We start from the raw sequence: 18878 nt of genomic DNA, 5'->3' as shown, positions 1-18878 counted from the left end.
CCTGCCTGCATTCATCACCAGGGGAAAGTTAAGGAAACTATTCTGTATACTCTATCCCTATTTTCACCTTTACTTCCTACTCTATTTTGCAGTGCTCTCTATGGTAAGCCTAGACCCTCTTATTTATATTCTGGACTTTAGCTTCCTGGGCTTCACTTCATCTGTCAAGCAAGTTCCTGTTCAGAACCTCAAAATAGGTTGTAGTGTTTTATCTTTTGATAACCTCCTTCCCACTCTTCAGTCACATATTTATTCCATTTTGTATTTTTTATTATGTAAATTAACCCATTTATTATAGGCTAGCAATGTTTCAAATGGTGGCCTTCTACTGGTCCTTCAATTCCATCAGTCTTCTGGTGACTTTACTGTGACGGCAGAAGTGGTGTTGTAGGTCCAGGCACCATCAACAACCGTTTTCATGCAGGAAATGCCAAATGCCCACAGCTTGTCTCTTCATCTTGGTTTTGCCACAGGAGCAAGTGTGCTAGGCGTGCTGGCTGATTTCAGTTTTCTTCACCATTTTCCTGAGGGAGGCAACATGGGTCCCGTATTTACCCACGATTCTGACCTTGGTGCGTTTAGCCATGTTGCCACAACCTAGGTCTGAGCCCAGAGAGCTGTATTTTAATTTTTTTTTTTCAGAAGACTCTGGGGTGGGAGGTGAACTGGAATCCTAACTTTTTAAATAATCAAATGAAATTTCACGTAAGTTGGTCTTTCTCTCTTTTTCCTGATAGGATGGCTTCATCACATTTTGCCAGTCGACACAAAAAGCAATTAAGTACCGACATGATTAGAACTAAAATTGCTCATAGGAAATCACTGTCTCAGAAAGAAAACAGACATAAGGAATATGAACGAAATAGACACTTTGGTTTGAAAGATGTCAACGTTCCAACCTTGGAAGGTAGAATTCTTCTTGAATTAGATGAGATATCTCATGAGCTTGTTCCAGAAAAGGCCGATGTCAAGCCAAGTAAGTAAAAGTCTATTGTAATTTCAAGTGTTTGAAGAGTGAATAAAAGTTGGTTTAATACCTGAGGTTAAAAACAACCCTGACCAGAAGAATGGAGTTTTGAAATGCCATTCTAAATAAATAACTTGGTGTTTTCTACAACTAAATACTGTCTATTTCAAGTAAAGGCTGTGTTGGGAATTCCCAGATGGTCCAGTAGTTAGGACTCCACACTTCCACTGCCAGGGGCCTGGGTTTGATCCTTGGTGGGGGAACTAAGATCCTGCAGGCTGCCTGGCGTGCCCCCCTTCCCCCCCCAAAAAAAAGCACTCAAGTAAAGGCAGTGGACGTCCTAGCTAGGCTAAAGCCATTCACCTATGGAGTATTATAACACTTTTTACCTATATGGCCTTACAGGAATCCTAAAGTTCTTACTTCTGGAGCTTGGATAAGATAAATATTGACAAGATAAATTGATAAGGGACATAAAAATAGAACTGATTGAAGTATCCATGAAGTAAGGGTACTTTGCCAATGGGAACACTTCTTAGAGGGAAGAGCAAAGGATTCATCCCTGTAGTTTGCCCAAAAGGATTTGGGGTAATTAGTAGGGAAAGAACCAACCAGAAAAGAGAATGATCTCAGCAAGAGATAAAAATAATAAAAATGGTTGTCTTAGAAGGCAAGGGATGCTATAGAAAAGAAGGAAGAGAACTGGGAAATGACATGCATTTAATCGGAAGGACTTATTGGACTCCTATTTAGTTGTGTTTATATAGCAGGCACTAGGAGCTAGATTGCAGTGAAATAAAGCAAGGATAAATTGTGAAGAAATGGCAGAAAGATGAAGTCTTAGAAGTTTTATAGAGAAAGAAATGAGATGTCAAGTTGTTTTACGTGTTCACTACTTCAGTTTTATCATTTTTCCAGAACCAGTGTAATGTGTGACACGTACAAGACACTCAACATATTCAGCTTAATTGCTTCTGTAAAAGGGGAGGTTGGGCTAAACTATTTCTTCCAGATTTGTCATTTTTGTGATTCTAAAGGAAAGTGAGAGAAAGGAATTGGATTAAAGTGTCGTAGGGTACTTTTTTGTTTTTGAGATGAAGTGATCAGTTTATGTTTGAAGGTCAAAGGAAGTGGGTTGGTGGTTGAGGGGGATAGAGTAAAGAATAACATCTCTTAGGAGTTCAGAGAAAATGAACACTGGGTCGTAGGATTATATAGGATGGCCTTTGAAGGAAGAGCTAGACATTTTCTGTCTGAGAAGAGGTGACATTACCTTCCTCTACTCATACCCTCTCAAATGCTTCTTTCCTCGACCAAAATCTTTCAAACAAAATTTAACCTTGTCAATATGCTATTAGAATATCTTTTATTCCTCATTTGCGAAGGCCTGGAGGTGGGAGTGGGTCTGGTATGTTCCAGAGAAAGCAAGTAGGTAAGCATGGATGGAGAAGGCAAACAGCTTAGCTCCCATAGAGCCCTGAGGGCCATCATTATAAGGACATTGGCTTTTTTTTTTTTTTTTTTTGGCTGTGCCGGGTCTTAGTTGCGGCACGCAGGCTTCTTACTTGCGGCACATGGGCTTCTCTAGTTGTGGTGCCTGGGCTCAGTAGTTGCGGTGCACAGGCTTAGTTGTGGTATGTGGATCTTAGTTCACCAACCAGGGATTGAACCTGGGCCCCCTGCATTGGGAGTCTTAACCACTGGACCACCAGAGAAGTCCCTGTTTTGATTATTGTAAAGGATCTGCTTCTAAGGTGACTCATTCACATTACCAGCAAGATGATGCTGGCTTTTGGCAGGAGGCCTTAGTTCTTTGTCATGTGGACATCTCCATGGGGCCGCTTGAGTTCCTTAAGGTTCCACGTGGCCACTGGCTTCCCCCCAGAGCAAGGGATCCAAGAGAGAGCAGGACAAAAGCTGTGATGTCTTTAATGGCCTAGTTGTGGGAGTCGTTCTCTATCATTTCCACAGTACTTTCTTGGTTACACAGGTCAGCCCTATTTAGTATGGGAGGGGATGACACAAGGCATGTCTACCAGGAGGTGAGAATCGCTGGAGGTCAGCTTGGAGGCTGACTATCATAGAAGCTAATTAATTTAAACATGAAGTAATACATGCCTAGTACATAGTAAACAGTTATATATTTGAACAAATGAAGGTGAAAGAAATAGGAATTTTAAAATAGGGGTGGAAATAACTTGAAGTGCTAAGGAATTAACAAGAAGTTACTAAAAGCATTTCTTAGCAACAGTTGAAGTTAGAAGTTGTTTGCCTAACTTTTTATCTGTAATGTTTTATATATTGTATTTTTCTTTTTTTCTTTTTCCTACTTAGAGTCAGTGAAAACTATTCTAGGTGATCAACGAAAGCAAATGCTCCAAAAATACAAAGAAGAAAAGCAGCTTCAAAAATTGAAAGAGCAGAGAGAGAAAGCTAAACGAGGAGTATTTAAAGTGGGTCTTTATAGACCTGATATTCCTAGTTTTCTTTTCTCAAACCAGAGTACTATGAAAGCTGAGCCAAAAAAGGTAAGTTTAGTATCCTAACTTGATATATATTCCTTTTAACTGGAATTTTCTTTAGGAGATTAGATGACTAAAATAACCATTTCCCCGAGTCCCTTTATTCATTTAATTAGCTGGTAGGAGGTGGGAATGACATAATAGTAACTCAGAAGATGAAAACAGGGTCTCTTGATGTAGCTGTATTTAGGTTGAGATTGGATAAAACTAGGACAGCTGGTAGAGCCAGGCTGAACAGTGAATGCTATACCAAAGTATTTGGCATTTATCCTCTAGGATATGGAGAGTCAGGGGAGGTTTATAAACGAGGTTGTACCATTATCAAAGTAATACTCAGGGAAGATTAGGCTGGACTTGAACTTTTTTTCTTGTGATGAGAACATTTCAGATATACTCTCTTAGCAACTTTCAAATATACAATACAGTATTATTAACTGTAGGCACCATACTGTATATTACATTCCCGGGACTTACTTATTTTAAACCTGGAAGTTTGTACTTTTTGACCACCTTCACCCATTTCACCTACCCTGCACCTCACTCAAGTGATGGGCACCTGAGTTGTTTACAAGTCTTGGCTATTGTAAATAATGCTGCAACGTACATGGGGATACATACATATTTTTGAGTTAGTGTTTTCTTTTCCTTTGGATAAATACTCAGAATTGGAAATGCTGGATCATATGGTAGTTCTAATTTTAATTTTTTGAGGATCTTCCATACTGTTTTTCATAGTGGCTGCACCAATTTACATTCCTACCAACAGTGCTCAGGGGTTCCTGTTTCTCCATATCCTCACCAACACTTATTATTTCTTGTCTTTTTGATAATAGCCATTCTAACAGGTGTCATGTAAGACATCTTAAGAGATAAATTTGATAGGACTGGTGACCAAGTAGATGGTGAGGGGTGGAGGAAGTTGAAAAGTTAGAGATAAGATGATGATTCTGAAGATAATAGTTTGATCAATAATACAAATTTTGCTGCTGCTAGAAGAGATGAGGAAGGCAAGAAAAGCTTAAGTGGGTGAATATTAATACCCTTTTTAAAAAAAATCCTATTTGGGCCATCTAGACATCAGGCAGTTGGGAATAAAAATTTGGAAATCAGGATGGGGATCAGATGTGGATTTTGGATATGATATTGGGAGTATGAATGGACACTTAAGCTATAGGACTAAATGAGACCATTCCAATTAGGGTATATAAAATTATGAAAGTGAGGTCTAGAGAACACCTTTAGGTGGGCAGTGATATGCTGAAAAGGACTGGTCAGAGTGGCAGCAGAGCTAAAATGGAGGATAGAAGCTAAAGGAGGAGTGATCTAAAGAGAATGGTTAGTGAATCAGGAAGGATGAAGTTTGAACAGATCAGTTGGATTTGTAAACTTGTAAACTTGCTAGTCACTGGTGATTTGCTATTTATTTATTTTATTATTTATTTATTTATTTTTGGCTGCGTTGGGTCTTCGTTGCTCTGTGCAGGCTTTCTCTAGTTGCAGCAAGCCGGGGCTACTCTTCATTGTGGTGCGCAGGCTTCTCACTGAGGTGGCTTCTCTTTGCGGAGCACGGGCTCTAGGCGCGCGGGCTTCAGTAGTTGTGGCATGCAGGCTCAGTTATTGTGGCTCGTGGGCCCTAGAGCACAGGCTCAGTTGTTGTGTCGCACAGGCTTAGTTGCTCCGCGCCATGTGGGATCTTCCCGGACCAGGGCTCGAACCCGTGTCCCCTGCATTGGCAGGCGGATTCTTAACCACTGCGCCACCAGGGAAATCCCTGATTTGCTATTTAAAGATATGTATAAAAGATCTCATTGACTGTATACTCATTCCTGATTTAAATAAGAACTGAATAATATAAAGGCTGAAGATATTGCTTGTTTTTCTAGGCTTCATGAATCTCAATGATTCATTTGACAGATCTTTGATTTATTTACTCTGTATGATCTTAGGACACTGTAGAAGAGACCAAAATTAATAAACTGTAGTTCATGGTGGAAAGATACAGATAAATATGTTCTTTATATTAGAGGAAGGATAGACTGTTTATATTTGGAGGAACATCAAAGAAGACCTCTTGGGATTAGATTTAAGCTGTCTTTTTAGGAATATGTAGATACCAATCATTGGTCTACACTGTAAACAACTATTTTAAAATATCTTAAAAATATGTGTAGGAGGAACAAGAGACACATCCTTGTGGGTTTTTTTTTTTTTTTTTTTAATTTTGGCTGCGTTGGGTTTTCGTTGCTGCATGTGGACTTCTCTAGTTGTGGCGCACGGGCTTAGTTGCGCCGTGGCGTGTGGGATCTTAGTTCCCCAACCAAGGATCAAACCCATGTCCCCTGCGTTGGAAGGTGGATTCTTAACCACTGGACCACTGGGGAAGTCCCTGATTATGTTTCTTAAGAAATTTTACAGAGTTGATAAATACCTTATAATTTTTTAATTGGTCTTTCTCATGCTAAATTTTTTTCACATTTTGTGATTAGGTCTCCATTTTCTTACTGACAATGGACAGGTATAATCATGAGATTTGAAGGCAAATTGTCAAAGCTAGGGAAGTAAGCTGTACAGTATCTTTTCATAAACAGAAAACAAAAGATCCTAATACTCTAGTTTGTTCATCTACCCCCTTTTAAATATGTCTAGCTAATCACATTAATGAGGATCCTAATACTTGGAAAATATGCTTTGAAATTTCTTCTCTCTCCTCATTGAAAAATATGGGTAAGTTTTGAAGTTATTAACTTAAACATAATTTAAATCAAGCCAGAACCAGAAAAAACAATAACTTAGGGAATTCCCTGGCAGTCCAGGGGTTAGGACTCAGTGCTTTCACTGCCAGAGGCCTGGGTTCAATCCCTGGTTGGGGAACTAAGACCCGCAAGCTGCACGGCACGGCCGAAAAAATTAAAATTTAAATTAAAAAAAAATTAAGTTAGCAAGTATCTTTTTGCCATAAATTATTAAGGATAAAATTTAACTTTAAAATGGAAACTTTATTTCATAATGAAACATGGAAGTAAATTTTGCCAGTTTATTTATTTTTTTAACTTTATCTTCTTTTGACTGTTTTAAGGCTGTTCCATCTTCTGTACGGATTACGAGGTCAAAGGCCAAAGACCAAATGGAGCTGACAAAGGTAAAGTTGATAGTTAGTAAGTCATTGTTACTAAAATGACAAATTGTACTTTTTTTTCCTCAGAGTAAGTAAATTTATTTTTAATCTAATACCATCTTCAAGCATAGTGATTATTTTACTAGAGTCAATAGTACTACCAAAATCACTGTTTTGGTATGGTGGCAGAGCAGATTTGGCTAGATGCTAAGGAAATAGTCACTTAAAATATTCTTTGCCCAGACATCCCTTATGAGATCTATACTAAACTCTGTGCCACACTCTTTTTTGTTTGTTTGTTTACCGGGCTTCTATTATGCATCCCATGTCACCATGAAGTGTAGATAGGGATATAAAGCATACAGGGTGAGTGTTATAAACTTATGGGTCTTCAAAACACGGTTATGGATAAACTTATTAGGAGGATTACTAAAATAAAGTCAAGTGGGCAAAGAGGGAAATAGTATGCCTCTTTGTCAGGTGAGGAAGCTAAGTTTCATGTATTCAATGAATTTGAGTCACTACCATGTTCCTTTAGGCTCTAGAATATAACTGAGCAAAACAAACAAAATTCCCTGTTTTCAAGGAGCTTACGTGAGAGAGAGCACTAAAAAAAGAACTATATAGTATGTCAGATGGTCAAAAGTATTAAGTATTATGGGGGACATTAAAAAAAAAGAAGAAGAAGGGAGGTGGGGAGTTTTGAAGTAGGTGTAGGGTGGAATTTTGATCAGGCCTCAGATGGTGGCATTTTATTTTATTTTTAATAAATTTATTTATTTATTTTTGACTGTGTTGGGTCTTCATTGCTGTGCGCAGGCTTTTCTCTAGTTGCTGCGAGTAGGGGCTACTGTTTGTTGCGGTGTGCAGGCTTCTTATTGTGGTGGCTTCTCTTGTTGCAGAGCATGGGCTCTAGGCATGCGGGCTTCAGTAGTTGCAGTGCGTGGGCTCAGTAGTTGTGGTGCACAGGCTTAGTTGCTCCGTGGCATGTGGGATCTTCCCAGACCAAGGCTCAAACCTGTGTCCCCTGCATTGGCAGGCAGATTCTTAACCACTGCGCCACCAGGGAAGTTCCCAGATGGTGGCATTTTAAATGAAGTCTTTAAGGAAATAGAAGAGTGAACTGTGGGAAAGAGCTTTCTTCCAGGAGAAGAATTTTCTAGACAAAATTCAAAGGTCTTGAATTGAAAACATGCCTGGTATGTTTAAGGAGTCTCAGAAGATTATAGTCAGTTATTTTTTTAATAGCTTAGGTTATTAGCATTTTCTAAATTCTAGGTTTCTGAAAAAGCTTGTAAGGAAATGTATAAAATGGAAAACTTGTTTCTTCATCTCATTTTATTTGGGGTAGTGGGTTTTTTGCTGAGTCATTTACAATATCAGGTTTCAGATGAGGGGTCGATTTACACATTAAAAATGTGGTGGTTTGGTTCATTATGCAATTAAATCACATAGTACCTAATATTTTGAATAGATTGATAATGGGAGTGATGTTCGAGCAATCCGACCTGGTCAAAGACAGGCTTCTGAAAAGAAAGTGTTGGACAAAGAGAAAAAAGGTAAGTTCTGATGTTGCCACAACAATAATTTAAAATTACCACAAACATTTGATTTTATTATTTGTTCCCACAGCTATACAACCTGTAATGCCGCCAGTGAGAATGACTCGATCGGCTACTCAAGCAGCAAAGCAGATTGCCAGAACAGTCCCGCCTACTACAGCAAGAAAGCCAGTGACAAGGGCTACTAATGGTAAGAACATTTCTTGATCAGTGACTGAGCTAGGATGTTTTGGTACTTGAGGTTCTTTGTGTTCAATTTTTAAAAATTAATTAATTTTTGGCTGCATTGGGTCTTCGTTGCTGCGCGCGGGCTTTGTCTAGTTGCAACCAGTGGGGGCTACTCTTCATTGTGGTGCACAGTCTTCTCATTGCATTGGCTTCTCTTGTTGCGGAGCATGGACTCTAGGCGCACTGGCTTCAGTAGTTGTGGCTCTTGGGCTCTAGAGCACAGGCTCAGTAGTTGTGGCACACGGGCTTAGTTGCTCCGCAGCATGTGGGATCTTCCCGGGCCAGGGGTCGAACCCGTGTCCCCTGCATTGGCAGGTGGATTCTTAACTACTGCACCACCAGGCAAGCCCCTGTGTTCAATTTTTAAAATCATTATGTACTTTTTTGAGTAGGAGAGGAGGAAGATAGGTTTTGTGCCCCGATATCCCAGTGGGTGCTCAAATGTTGAAGTACTGAATTGGTGTAAGCAGTGCTTCAAAGTGAAAAATTAATGGCCCCAATAAGTTACAGTCCATCCATTTGGTGGAATACAATGTAACCATTTAAGAACAATGTATGAAAGAACACTTAATGACATGGTTAATCGTATTAAGTGGGCAAAGAAAATCAGCTCAAACCCTGAACAGTATGACTGAAATTCTAAAATATGTATGTGAATGTGAACATAGGAAAAAACTGGAAAAACGTACTCTGAAGTGTCAATAGTGATTACCACTGAGTAGTGTAAGCTTGGGTAAAATTTCTGATTGTTGTTGTTTTTGTGCTTTTTAAAATTTTTTCTAATTTTCTATAATAAATACATATTTGATATTCAGAGGCAAAAGGTAAAATACCTTAACACTTTTGTTTTGAAAACAGATGGCCTAAACTTGGCAGGAAATTTCATCTATTTATTTCCTATTTTATAATGTGACTTTTAATCATAAAATTCTTTGACATACATTCCTATTGCCTGTTTTCCTTTCCCAAATTAGTACTTTTAATGCAGCATTTTTTATCTAGTCTAAATGGATGGCTTATTTCACTTTTATTTTAGTTAATGAAGCAGAAACAGAGGCACCAAATCAAGGAAGACCTGCCAAAAAGATAGAAACAAAACCTGACAAGGTAGAGTATAAACATCTGTTTATTTCTAGGTACTTTGAAAATCTCACTACTACTTTCATAAAATTGAAATTAAGCATATAGAACTGCTTCAAGAAGATAACTTACAACATGTGTTAAAATCTCTTGAACCATAAAGAAGCATCAGGAGGATTTACTGTTGTTTTTCAGGTGTCTTATCCTCAGAGTTTTATAGGTAGAGAAAGCATAATTTGATTAACAGGAAATAGAGAAAAGTGATAAAAACACAGCTGACCGAAACCTTCATGTGGGAACTAGCTAAGAGATAGGATGGAGTAGGGTGAAATGCATTGACTTTGGATTCAGCTAGGCCTGAGTTTGAATATTGTCTCTGCTTCCAATTAGCTATATAACCTTGGACAACTTAGGAATTTGTTTTCCCATCTCCAACCCGTAATACCTACATGGAGTAGTTTTAAGAATTAAATAACCTAACATTTCTGATAGCGTCTACCATAGTACATGGTAGAGTCTTCAAAAAAGAGCCACAATTTTGAGGCCCCAATGCCTTGTTTTATAATCCATGCTACACAGTTCCTTAACCTTAAAAAAGTTAGGGACTTCCCTGGTGGCGCAGTGGTTAAGAATCCGCCTGCCACTGCAGGGGACACGGATTCGAGCCCTGGTCCGGGAAGATCCCACATGCTGTGGAGCAACTAAGCCCGTGCACCACAACTACTGAGCCTGAGCTCTAGAGCCCGCGAGCCACAACTACTGAGCCTGCATGCCACAACTACTGAAACCCATGTGCCTAGAGCCCATGCTTCGCAATAAGAGAAGCCACTGCAATGAGAAGCCCATGCACTGCAATGAAGAGTAGTCCCCGCTCACTGCAACTAGAGAAAGACTGTGTGCAGCAATGAACACCCAACGCAGCCAAAAATAAATTTATTTTAAAAGAAAAAAAGTTATGCCAAAGTATAAGAAATGTGGCTAGATTCTTAACTAAAAATTAAAAATCAGAAATGTAAAAACCTCTAAAAATTATGTTTATATGGGTGGGTGAAATCGGTGAAGGTGGTCAAAAGTTATAAACTTCCAGTTACAAAGTGAGTCCTGGGGATTCACTATAAAACATAGTGACTATGGTTAATAATACTGTGTTGTATATTTGAAAGTTGCAAAGAGGGTAGGTCATTAAAGTTCTCATCACAAGAAAAAAAAATTGTACCTTTGTGTAGTGACAGTTGTTCATTAGACTCATCGTCTAGATCATTTTGCAGTATATACAAATATCAAATCATTATGTTGCACACCTGATACTAAAAAATGTTATATGTCAGTTATATCTCAGTTTTAAAAAAACCAAATAATTAAATTGACAGAGAAAATAAGCTTCACATTTTATATGGTTAATCTCACTGTGTCGTCACACTGAAAAATATTTTTCTCATGATAAATTTATTTATAATCAAGGTGATTTTAAAAGAGGATTTGGTCCTTGACAATAGTAGTCATCCAATAAACATTGGATTTCTGATTCTCAACCATGGTAATTATCAACATAATTTAAATAAAAAGGTAGGTGTTTGTTAGGTGGGTAATTTTTCCACCTTAGTTTTCATATATTTAATTTTAATACTTAAAACCTATTATTTAGTCCTTTTAATGAGGATTGGTTCTGTGTCTCTCTGGATCATGACAGTGGTTTAGTTAGCTGGCTACTGATTCCATATTTACATTTAATTGTATTTATTTTTTTCTCCTAAATTATGCACAAGGGACACATAGCTCAACTTTCATATTTTCAGGCCTGTAAAAATTGGTTTGAATATATCCCCAGAAGAGAAATTCTTACTCCATTCTGTTTCCTCCCATCTAGGCCATTTCTTTTAAAGTTGATAGTGAAGAAAGTACTTTGGATTCACAAACCAGTACAACAATTGGAATGGATCCAGATGGTGTCTTATCAAAAATGGAAAATTTATCTAAGACAAATAGTGCAAAAATGAAGGGGAAGAATTCCTTTGCACCTAAAGATTTTATGTTTCAGCCACTAGATGGTCTGAAGACCTATCAAGTAACACCTATGACTCCCAGAAGTGCCAGTGCTTTCTTGACACCCAGTTATACCTGGACCCCTTTAAACACAGAAGTGTAAGAATTTAATGTTAATAATGAATTCCTTGCTAAGATGGATAACAAATGCCTTTCTTAGATTTGTCCTGTGCTTTTTAAAAGTTAATATTTAGTTAGTAAATTATATTAATTATAAATCATGAAACTTTGGTCTTTTAAAAAAATTCTTCAGAAGACTACAGTAATGTATTTGACAGTTTTGGTATTTCCTATACATTGTTTTTATCATTATTTTCATGGTACACTTTGTGTTTTTTTGCTTTTTATAAGTGTCTTTATTATAATACTTAGAAATAAATGTTTAGAAGGAAGAGATTTCTATAGTACTGTAGTTCAGACATGGTTTGGGGTTTTTTTTGTTTGTTTTTTTGCCGAGTATTACTTTAGAAAAACTACTTCTAAAGCCAAAGATAATTAACTTGCAAAGTGGGGGGAAAATCAGTTGGAATCATTAAGAGAAACAGCAAGGTTGTTTTGCAAAGACTGGCTGGCGGCAAATTTACTAGAAACTGCTCAGCAGCATCCAAGACTATGAGCGCTTATGTTCCGTGAGGAGATCTTCACAGCCTTTGGATCTCATTATAATTAGTAAAGATGGACATTCCACTATAGGTGTTTAAATTTTTCCCCTCCAGAAAGACACATTAAAAAAAAATAGAAACATATTTCTATTAAATCCCAGGTTTTTAAAAAGTAACATCATTTTGAAATCCTTCAGTTAGATATAGGAGGCTCATGTTTCATAAAGTATTTTTTTGCTATTGTTTTTAGTGATAAGACTGTAGCAACAAAAGAAATCTTGGCACAAAAATGTAAAACTTTCTCTGCCAAGACAGTACATCAAGATTCAAGTAAACTACAATGTCCTTTGGGTTCTCTAACAGTTTGGAATAAAGGTATTGTATTTTAATTAATTTTTTACTTGCTTTTCTGGATTGTGATTTATCAGACATTTGTTTAGAGCCCTTTTCAACATATAGTTCAGGGATGTGATCTCAGGGTCAGAAGAGATGGGAAAACATGGGGAAAGATATCTGGAGAGAGAAAGAGTTGGAATAAGGAATACAGACTGAGAAGATGGGGGGAAATAAATGTAAATTTGAGGAGATGAATATAGGAGACACTTTAGAGGATATGTGGTGAATGAAATCATTGAGGCAGAAATAAAATTTTAAAATTCAACACTGAAAAAAATTAAAGGATTTTAAAAAAATTTGTCTTGTGGGGGATGTCATTTTATGAGTTGCTGCTTTGAAATTTATATGTAATATTTTCTTTAATCTATAGAACATGTTTTAAATAAAAATGAAACTACTAATAAAAATTCAGATGGCCTTTCAATAAAAGAAGAAGTCCCATCACTTGAAGTAAATCAAGATCAGATATCTCAGCCGCAGCATGATGTGCCATATTTCAGGTTTGTCCATTTGTTCCTAGTGTAAGAATTTTGTATCAATGTCTAGACATTTAAAACCAAAATTATACTATTTTTAACCTGAATATAATAGATGAGTTGGGGGAAATTGAATTTTGGTGATTTTCATTTATCTTTTAAATTTTAATGATTTTTTTTCAGTAACTAGTACATTCATGTGGTTCCTAATTCAAAAGGTAGAAAAAGGTACAAGTGAGAAGTCTTTTTCCCAACTCTGCCTCCCAGGGGATAGTTTGAACCTTCCACGGAGGCAAGTGTTACTCATTTCTTGTGAATATTTCCAGAGGTAGATAATGCATATGTAAACTAACATAAACATGTATATATATATATATATATATATTTTAATATTGTTTCATTTAATGTTAAATGTAGTAGACATTCCATTTTAGTACTTAAAGAGCTTTCTCATGTTGTTTTGTGTGTGTGTGTGTGTGTGTGTGTGTTCTTTAATGGCCACATAGTATCCAATAATATGGATACACCATAATTTACTTAATAGATCCCTGTTGGTGGTTATTTACATTGGGTTCAGTCTCTTACTATTACAATCAAGGCTGCCAACAACAAACTTGTATTATGTTTCAATTTTCTCATGTACAAGTATATAAGGACCTCAATTTACATTCCCCCCAGCAAGGTATGGGAGTTCCTATTTTCTCATACCTTTTTTTTTTCCTCCACAAAGAACTAAATTAAAGTTTATTTTATAAAAGAAGGATAATGGGAGATGGTAGGAGGCTCTTTGGCCCACCAAATTATGAGATAGGATTATGTTTCTCTAACTGAATTGAAAATTAACATCCTGTTTGGGGAACTTCAACATGTCACCTAAATGCCTTGGAAGCATATCAGAGGCCTGCATTTCGAGAAAGGCCTTAACATTCCACATCACACAGAAAATGATTACATTCTGTTATCTTTGAGTGAATATAGGAAGAAAATTCCCATACCTTTTCCAATACAATGTTAACAATTTTTGAGCTTTACCAATCAAACAGATAAAAAATATTAGCTTTCTCTAGTTTATTTTATTTATTTATTATTTATTTATTTATTTATTTATTTTGGCTGCGCTGTGTGGTGTATGAGATCTTAGTTCTCCTACCGGGGATCGAACCTGTGCCCCCTGCAGTGAACGCTTGGAGTCCTAACCACTGGACCGCCAGGGAATTCCCCTTACTCTAGTTCTAATATCCATTCTTTCTATTATGAATGAGTATCTTTTTATATTTTGGGGAACCACTTCAATTGTTTTTAGAGCATAATGTTTTAGAATTATAAGGTCTTTCAGAGATTAGCTAATCCACTGTGTTGTTCAACTGAGACATTGAGATGATAAACAATTTATCCAACTAAATAATGTCAGATCCAAGCCAGGTCTCTTTCTCATTAATTAAGCTGTTCCCTGTTGCCACTGGACATAGGCAGCTAAATTATTCTTCTAAGAAAAACTATCCTCAGTTTTCCTGCTTGGATGTTTTTGTAAAGAAACAGTTTAAATTTTAAGCCAGGGTTTCTTTTTTTTTTATAAATTTATTTTATTTTATTTTTTAAATTTATTTTTGGCTGTGTTGGGTCTTCGTTGCTGCGCGCGGGCTTTCTCTAGCTGTGGCGAGTGGGGGCTACTCTTTGTTGTGGTGCGTGGGCTCCTCATTGCAGTAGCTTCTCTTGTTGCGGAGCACAGGCTCTAGGTGTGTGGGCTTCAGTAGTTGTGGCTCGCAGGCTCAGTAGTTGTGGCTCACGGGCTCTAGAGCGCAGGCTCAGTAGTTCTGGGGCATGGGCTTAGTTGCTCTGTGGCATGTGGGATCTTCCCGGACCAGGGCTCGAACCCGTGTGCCCTGCATTGGCAGGCAGATTCTTAACCACTGCACCACCAGGGAAGCCCGAGCCTGGGTTTATTAACCTTGGCACTACTGACATTTTAGACTGGATAATTCTTGTTGTGGGGTCTGTCCCCTGCATTGCAGGACGTTTTGTAGCATCCCTGGCCAGTAGCACTCCTCCAGTTCGTGACAATCAAAAATGCTTCCAGATATTGCCAAATACTCCCTGGTAGGAAAAATTGACCCAGTTGAGAACCACTGCCTTTGGACAAGCAAAGCCTAATAGAATCTTTAAGGCCCTATCACTGTAATTTGAGACTTACAGTAATTTGAGACTTAACAGTTTTTAGCTTCATTTTACTCTTGGCAATTGAATTCGCCTTAGTTTCATGGAAAATAACAGAACTAAGGAATGTCTGATTCTTTCTGCTTAGCCACTGAAAAATAAGAACAGAAAAGACTAGAAATATTAGCTTGAAAAATGGGCTCTTGGCATTAACCATCCACTTAAGTTTTAGGTGTGGAAGGATAGACATACATAGAATATCAAATTGTATTTATGGATTTTAACATATCACATTTCATAAAATAATTAAGCATCAGCTCTGGGAAGTTAATGTTGTATAATTGTCATAGTGCTAATGTATGTCATCATTTTAGAAATACTCTCCAGTCAGAAACTGAGAAGTTAACTTCACACTGCCTTGAGTGGGACAGAAAGCTTGAATTGGACATTCCAGATGACGGTGAGGGAACATTTATATGTTTTTATGTCTTACCTTTATTTTTTTTAATATGGTTACATTTATTTGAAACACAAAAATCCAGTGTTGTCCAACTTTATAATTTCATTGTTATTCAAAATAGCAAGAATTTTTCATATCTCACATATGTTCACTAATATCTCTGTGCTAAAATGGTACCTGACTTAAAAGATATAAGTAGTTAGAATATTGACTATGATTCCTGAGAGTTAGACATTTGCCTATTTTATTATTAGATTTTTTTACTGTGACTTTATGAATGACAGCTATAGTTGGTATTGCTTAAGTATACAAAAATATTTTCTGAACAAAAATTACCTAAATCAATATGAAATCAAATCAAAATCAATCAAGTTTTCTGAAAAGTTCCAACCTTACCTATTCAGGAAAGCTATTTAGAAAAAAGTCATTTGTGTACTGCCACATCAGTCCTTAGATACTGATGTGCAGTGAGTTTGACGTTGAATTCTTATAAAATACAAGGAGAGGTAGAATGCTCTTTACTGTGTAGCAATATGTATGAGAATATATATTGATAATTTTTAGCAGGAATTGAAGCAGATAGTAAATGCTCAATATTTGTATGACAAAGTTTTGTAGTAGATAATTTTGTTTTGCTTTAAAGTAAGAATTTGATTCTGTAACTGTAGGATATTTGGAATGAGGTCGTCTTATCAGCTGGTTGGCTTGCAGTAAAGGTCCTGTCTTGTCCTTTAACTTTTAAAAACCTCATATTTCTTTTAGCTAAAGATCTTATTCGCACAGCAGTTGGTCAAACAAGACTCCTTATGAAAGAAAGGTTCAAACAGTTTGAAGGACTGGTGGACAATTGTGAATATAAACGAGGTGAAAAGGAAACTACCTGTACAGATCTGGATGGATTTTGGGATATGCTTAGTTTTCAGGTATGTGGTCAAGTATTTTGAATATGTTAACTTTGAGTCTGTTTTTTTGTTTTTTTGGATTTTTTGAAAATGAGGTAACAGTAGTATAAAAGGGTTAGTATTAGCTACTTATGTGCCTGTAATATTAGTTATGTATTTCTTTATTTATTTGTGGCTGCATTGGGTCTTCGTTGCTGAGCGTGGGCTTTCTCTAGTTGTGGCGAGCGGGGGCTTCTCTTGTTGTGGAGCATGGGCTCTAGGTGTGCGGGCTTCAGTAGTTGTGGCACGCGGGCTTCAGTAGTTGTGGCACGTGGGCTTCAGTAGTTGTGGCTCACGGGCTTCAGAAGTTGTTTCTCGTGGACTCTAGAGCACAGGCTCAGTAGTTGTGGCGCACAGGCTTAGTTGCTCCGCGGCATGTGGGATCTTCCCGGACCAGGGCTCGAACCCGTGTCCCCTGCATTGGCAGGCAGATTCTTAACCACTGCTCCAACAGGGAAGTCCCTGTGCCTGTAATATTAAATGAGATATTAGCACCTTAATAAACTGTAATGTGCTGTCTAAATTTTTACTTTATTTATTTATTTGTTTATTTGACTACGTCGGGTCTTAGTTGCAGCACATGGGATCTCTGTTGTGGCATGCGGGGTCTTTTAGTTGCGGCATTCGGGAATCTTTTAGTTGTGACATGCGGGATCTTTAGTTGCAGCACGTGAACTCTTAGTTGCGGCATGTGGGATCTAGTTTCCTGACCAGGGATCGAACCGAGGCCCCCTGCATTGGGAGTGCAGAGTCTTAGCCACTGGACCACCAGGGAAGTCCCAAGTGCTGTCTAAATTTGATGACTGATTTCTTCTCCTCCCCTATATTGTCAGTATGATTTCTATTTGGGTTGGAAACTGAGATTATATTCAACTGTTGAATAATCTGTAATGATTCTACATGTGAGAAGATGAGTAAATCTAGTCTTTAGTAGTTCCGTTCATCCAGCAGTTACTGAGTTCCTACCGTGTGCCAGACATTGCACTAGGAGTTGATAAAATAAGGCACATTCTCGGCCCCAAAGGAGTTTGTAGTTTGATTAGTGAGTTAGACAAAATATATCATTCCAATCTAATGTAAAAAAGTGCTATGAGGGCTTCCCTGGTGGCGCAGTGGTTGAGAGTCTGCCTGCCGATGCAGGGGACGTGGGTTCGTGCCCCGGTCCGGGAAGATCCTGCATGCCGCGGAGCGGCTGGGCCCGTGAGCCATGGCCGCTGAGCCTGCGCGTCCGCACCCTGTGCTCCGCAACGGGAGAGGCCACAGCAGTGAGAGGCCCGCGTACCGCAAAAAAAAAAAAAAAAAAAAAAGTGCTATGAGAGAGGGAATCACTAGGAAGATCAGTAAAGGCATGGGAGGAGATGATACTTTGTAGCTTTTTGAGCATATTTTAGAAATAAGCATATAAATTACTATTTCAGGAACCTATAGTCAACAACTATTAGACATTTCAAGAAAGCCTCAAACCTGAAAGAAAGAAGCCAAAGCAAAAATAAGAAGAAAGGTATTTGGATGGAGGAAGTGGACCAATCTAGGAAGTATAGTATCCAAATAATAGGAATTCCAGAAAAGGAGTACTGAAAAAATAGAAAATCATCAATGAAATGGTTTAAAAATTTTCCCCAGTACTGCAGGACATGAGTTCCAGATTGAAGGAGCCCACTGAGTGCCTATCACTGTGAATCAAGTGTAGACCCACACCAACGTATGCCATTAAGTATAACTGTACAACTCTTGGGATGAAGAGAAAACTGTAGAAGCTTCCAGAGAGAAAACAAGGTTCATACAAAGGGTCAAGGATCACAGTAGCCTTGGAGTTCTCAACTGCAACATTTAAAGCTGGGAGAACAATGCCCTCAAACTTTTGAGGGAAATAACTTCCAACCTGGAGCTCTGTAGCCAACCAATCAAGTGTGAGGGTGGAAGGGCATTTTCCAAACACACACAGTCTCAGATTTTACCTCCCAAGCACTCTTTCTTAGCAAGCTAAGTGAGAAAGTACCTCACAAAAATGAGGGAGTAAGCCAAGAATGGAGGAGGAGGTAGGTTGGATCCCCAGCAAGGGGCCAAGAGAATTGAGGCCGAGGGGAGACAAGAATGTGTGAAGCATGCTTAGGAAGCAGCACTTCTTGATCAGCACAAGGGGACCAGGGGCTCTACCAGACCTGTCTCTGGAAAGCTGAACTGAGTAAAATACCTGATTTGTTTTTTATTAAGAGGAGATTTAATGCATTCTTTTTTTTTCTTTTCTATTTTTAAAATTTATTTTATTTATTTATTTTTGACTGCATTGGGTTTTTGTTGCTACGCGTGGGCTTTCTCTAGTTGTGGCGAG

The 18878-nt window shown here is 37.9% G+C and overlaps 1 protein-coding gene and 1 pseudogene across 4 annotated transcripts in view; one reads left to right on the top strand and one right to left on the bottom strand.

The window, feature by feature from the left end:
• Positions 1-18878, top strand: part of DLGAP5 (DLG associated protein 5) — a 38328-nt gene that overhangs the window by 2005 nt on the left and 17445 nt on the right. For 3 of the 4 annotated variants that reach the window (XM_027111302.1, XM_027111305.1, XM_027111306.1), the window contains exons 2-12: positions 738-976; positions 3302-3495; positions 6566-6628; positions 8079-8163; positions 8237-8356; positions 9431-9501; positions 11342-11616; positions 12370-12494; positions 12886-13015; positions 15520-15605; positions 16368-16528. In XM_027111302.1, the coding sequence (XP_026967103.1) occupies positions 739-976; positions 3302-3495; positions 6566-6628; positions 8079-8163; positions 8237-8356; positions 9431-9501; positions 11342-11616; positions 12370-12494; positions 12886-13015; positions 15520-15605; positions 16368-16528 (1548 nt within the window). In that variant the 5' untranslated portion in view covers position 738. The remainder of the gene's footprint in view (positions 1-737; positions 977-3301; positions 3496-6565; positions 6629-8078; positions 8164-8236; positions 8357-9430; positions 9502-11341; positions 11617-12369; positions 12495-12885; positions 13016-15519; positions 15606-16367; positions 16529-18878) is intronic. The other variant, XM_027111304.1, reaches the window with a different exon arrangement.
• Positions 258-586, bottom strand: LOC113622784 (60S ribosomal protein L37a-like; annotated as a pseudogene).

The sequence above is a fragment of the Aethalodelphis obliquidens genome, unplaced genomic scaffold (genome assembly GCF_003676395.1).
Source record: "Aethalodelphis obliquidens isolate GAN/ISIS:26980383/991018 unplaced genomic scaffold, ASM367639v1 scaffold10, whole genome shotgun sequence".
Lineage (NCBI taxonomy): Eukaryota > Metazoa > Chordata > Mammalia > Artiodactyla > Delphinidae > Aethalodelphis > Aethalodelphis obliquidens.
Note: the sequence above shows the minus strand (reverse complement) of the source record. Positions and strands in the feature narration are given on the sequence as shown.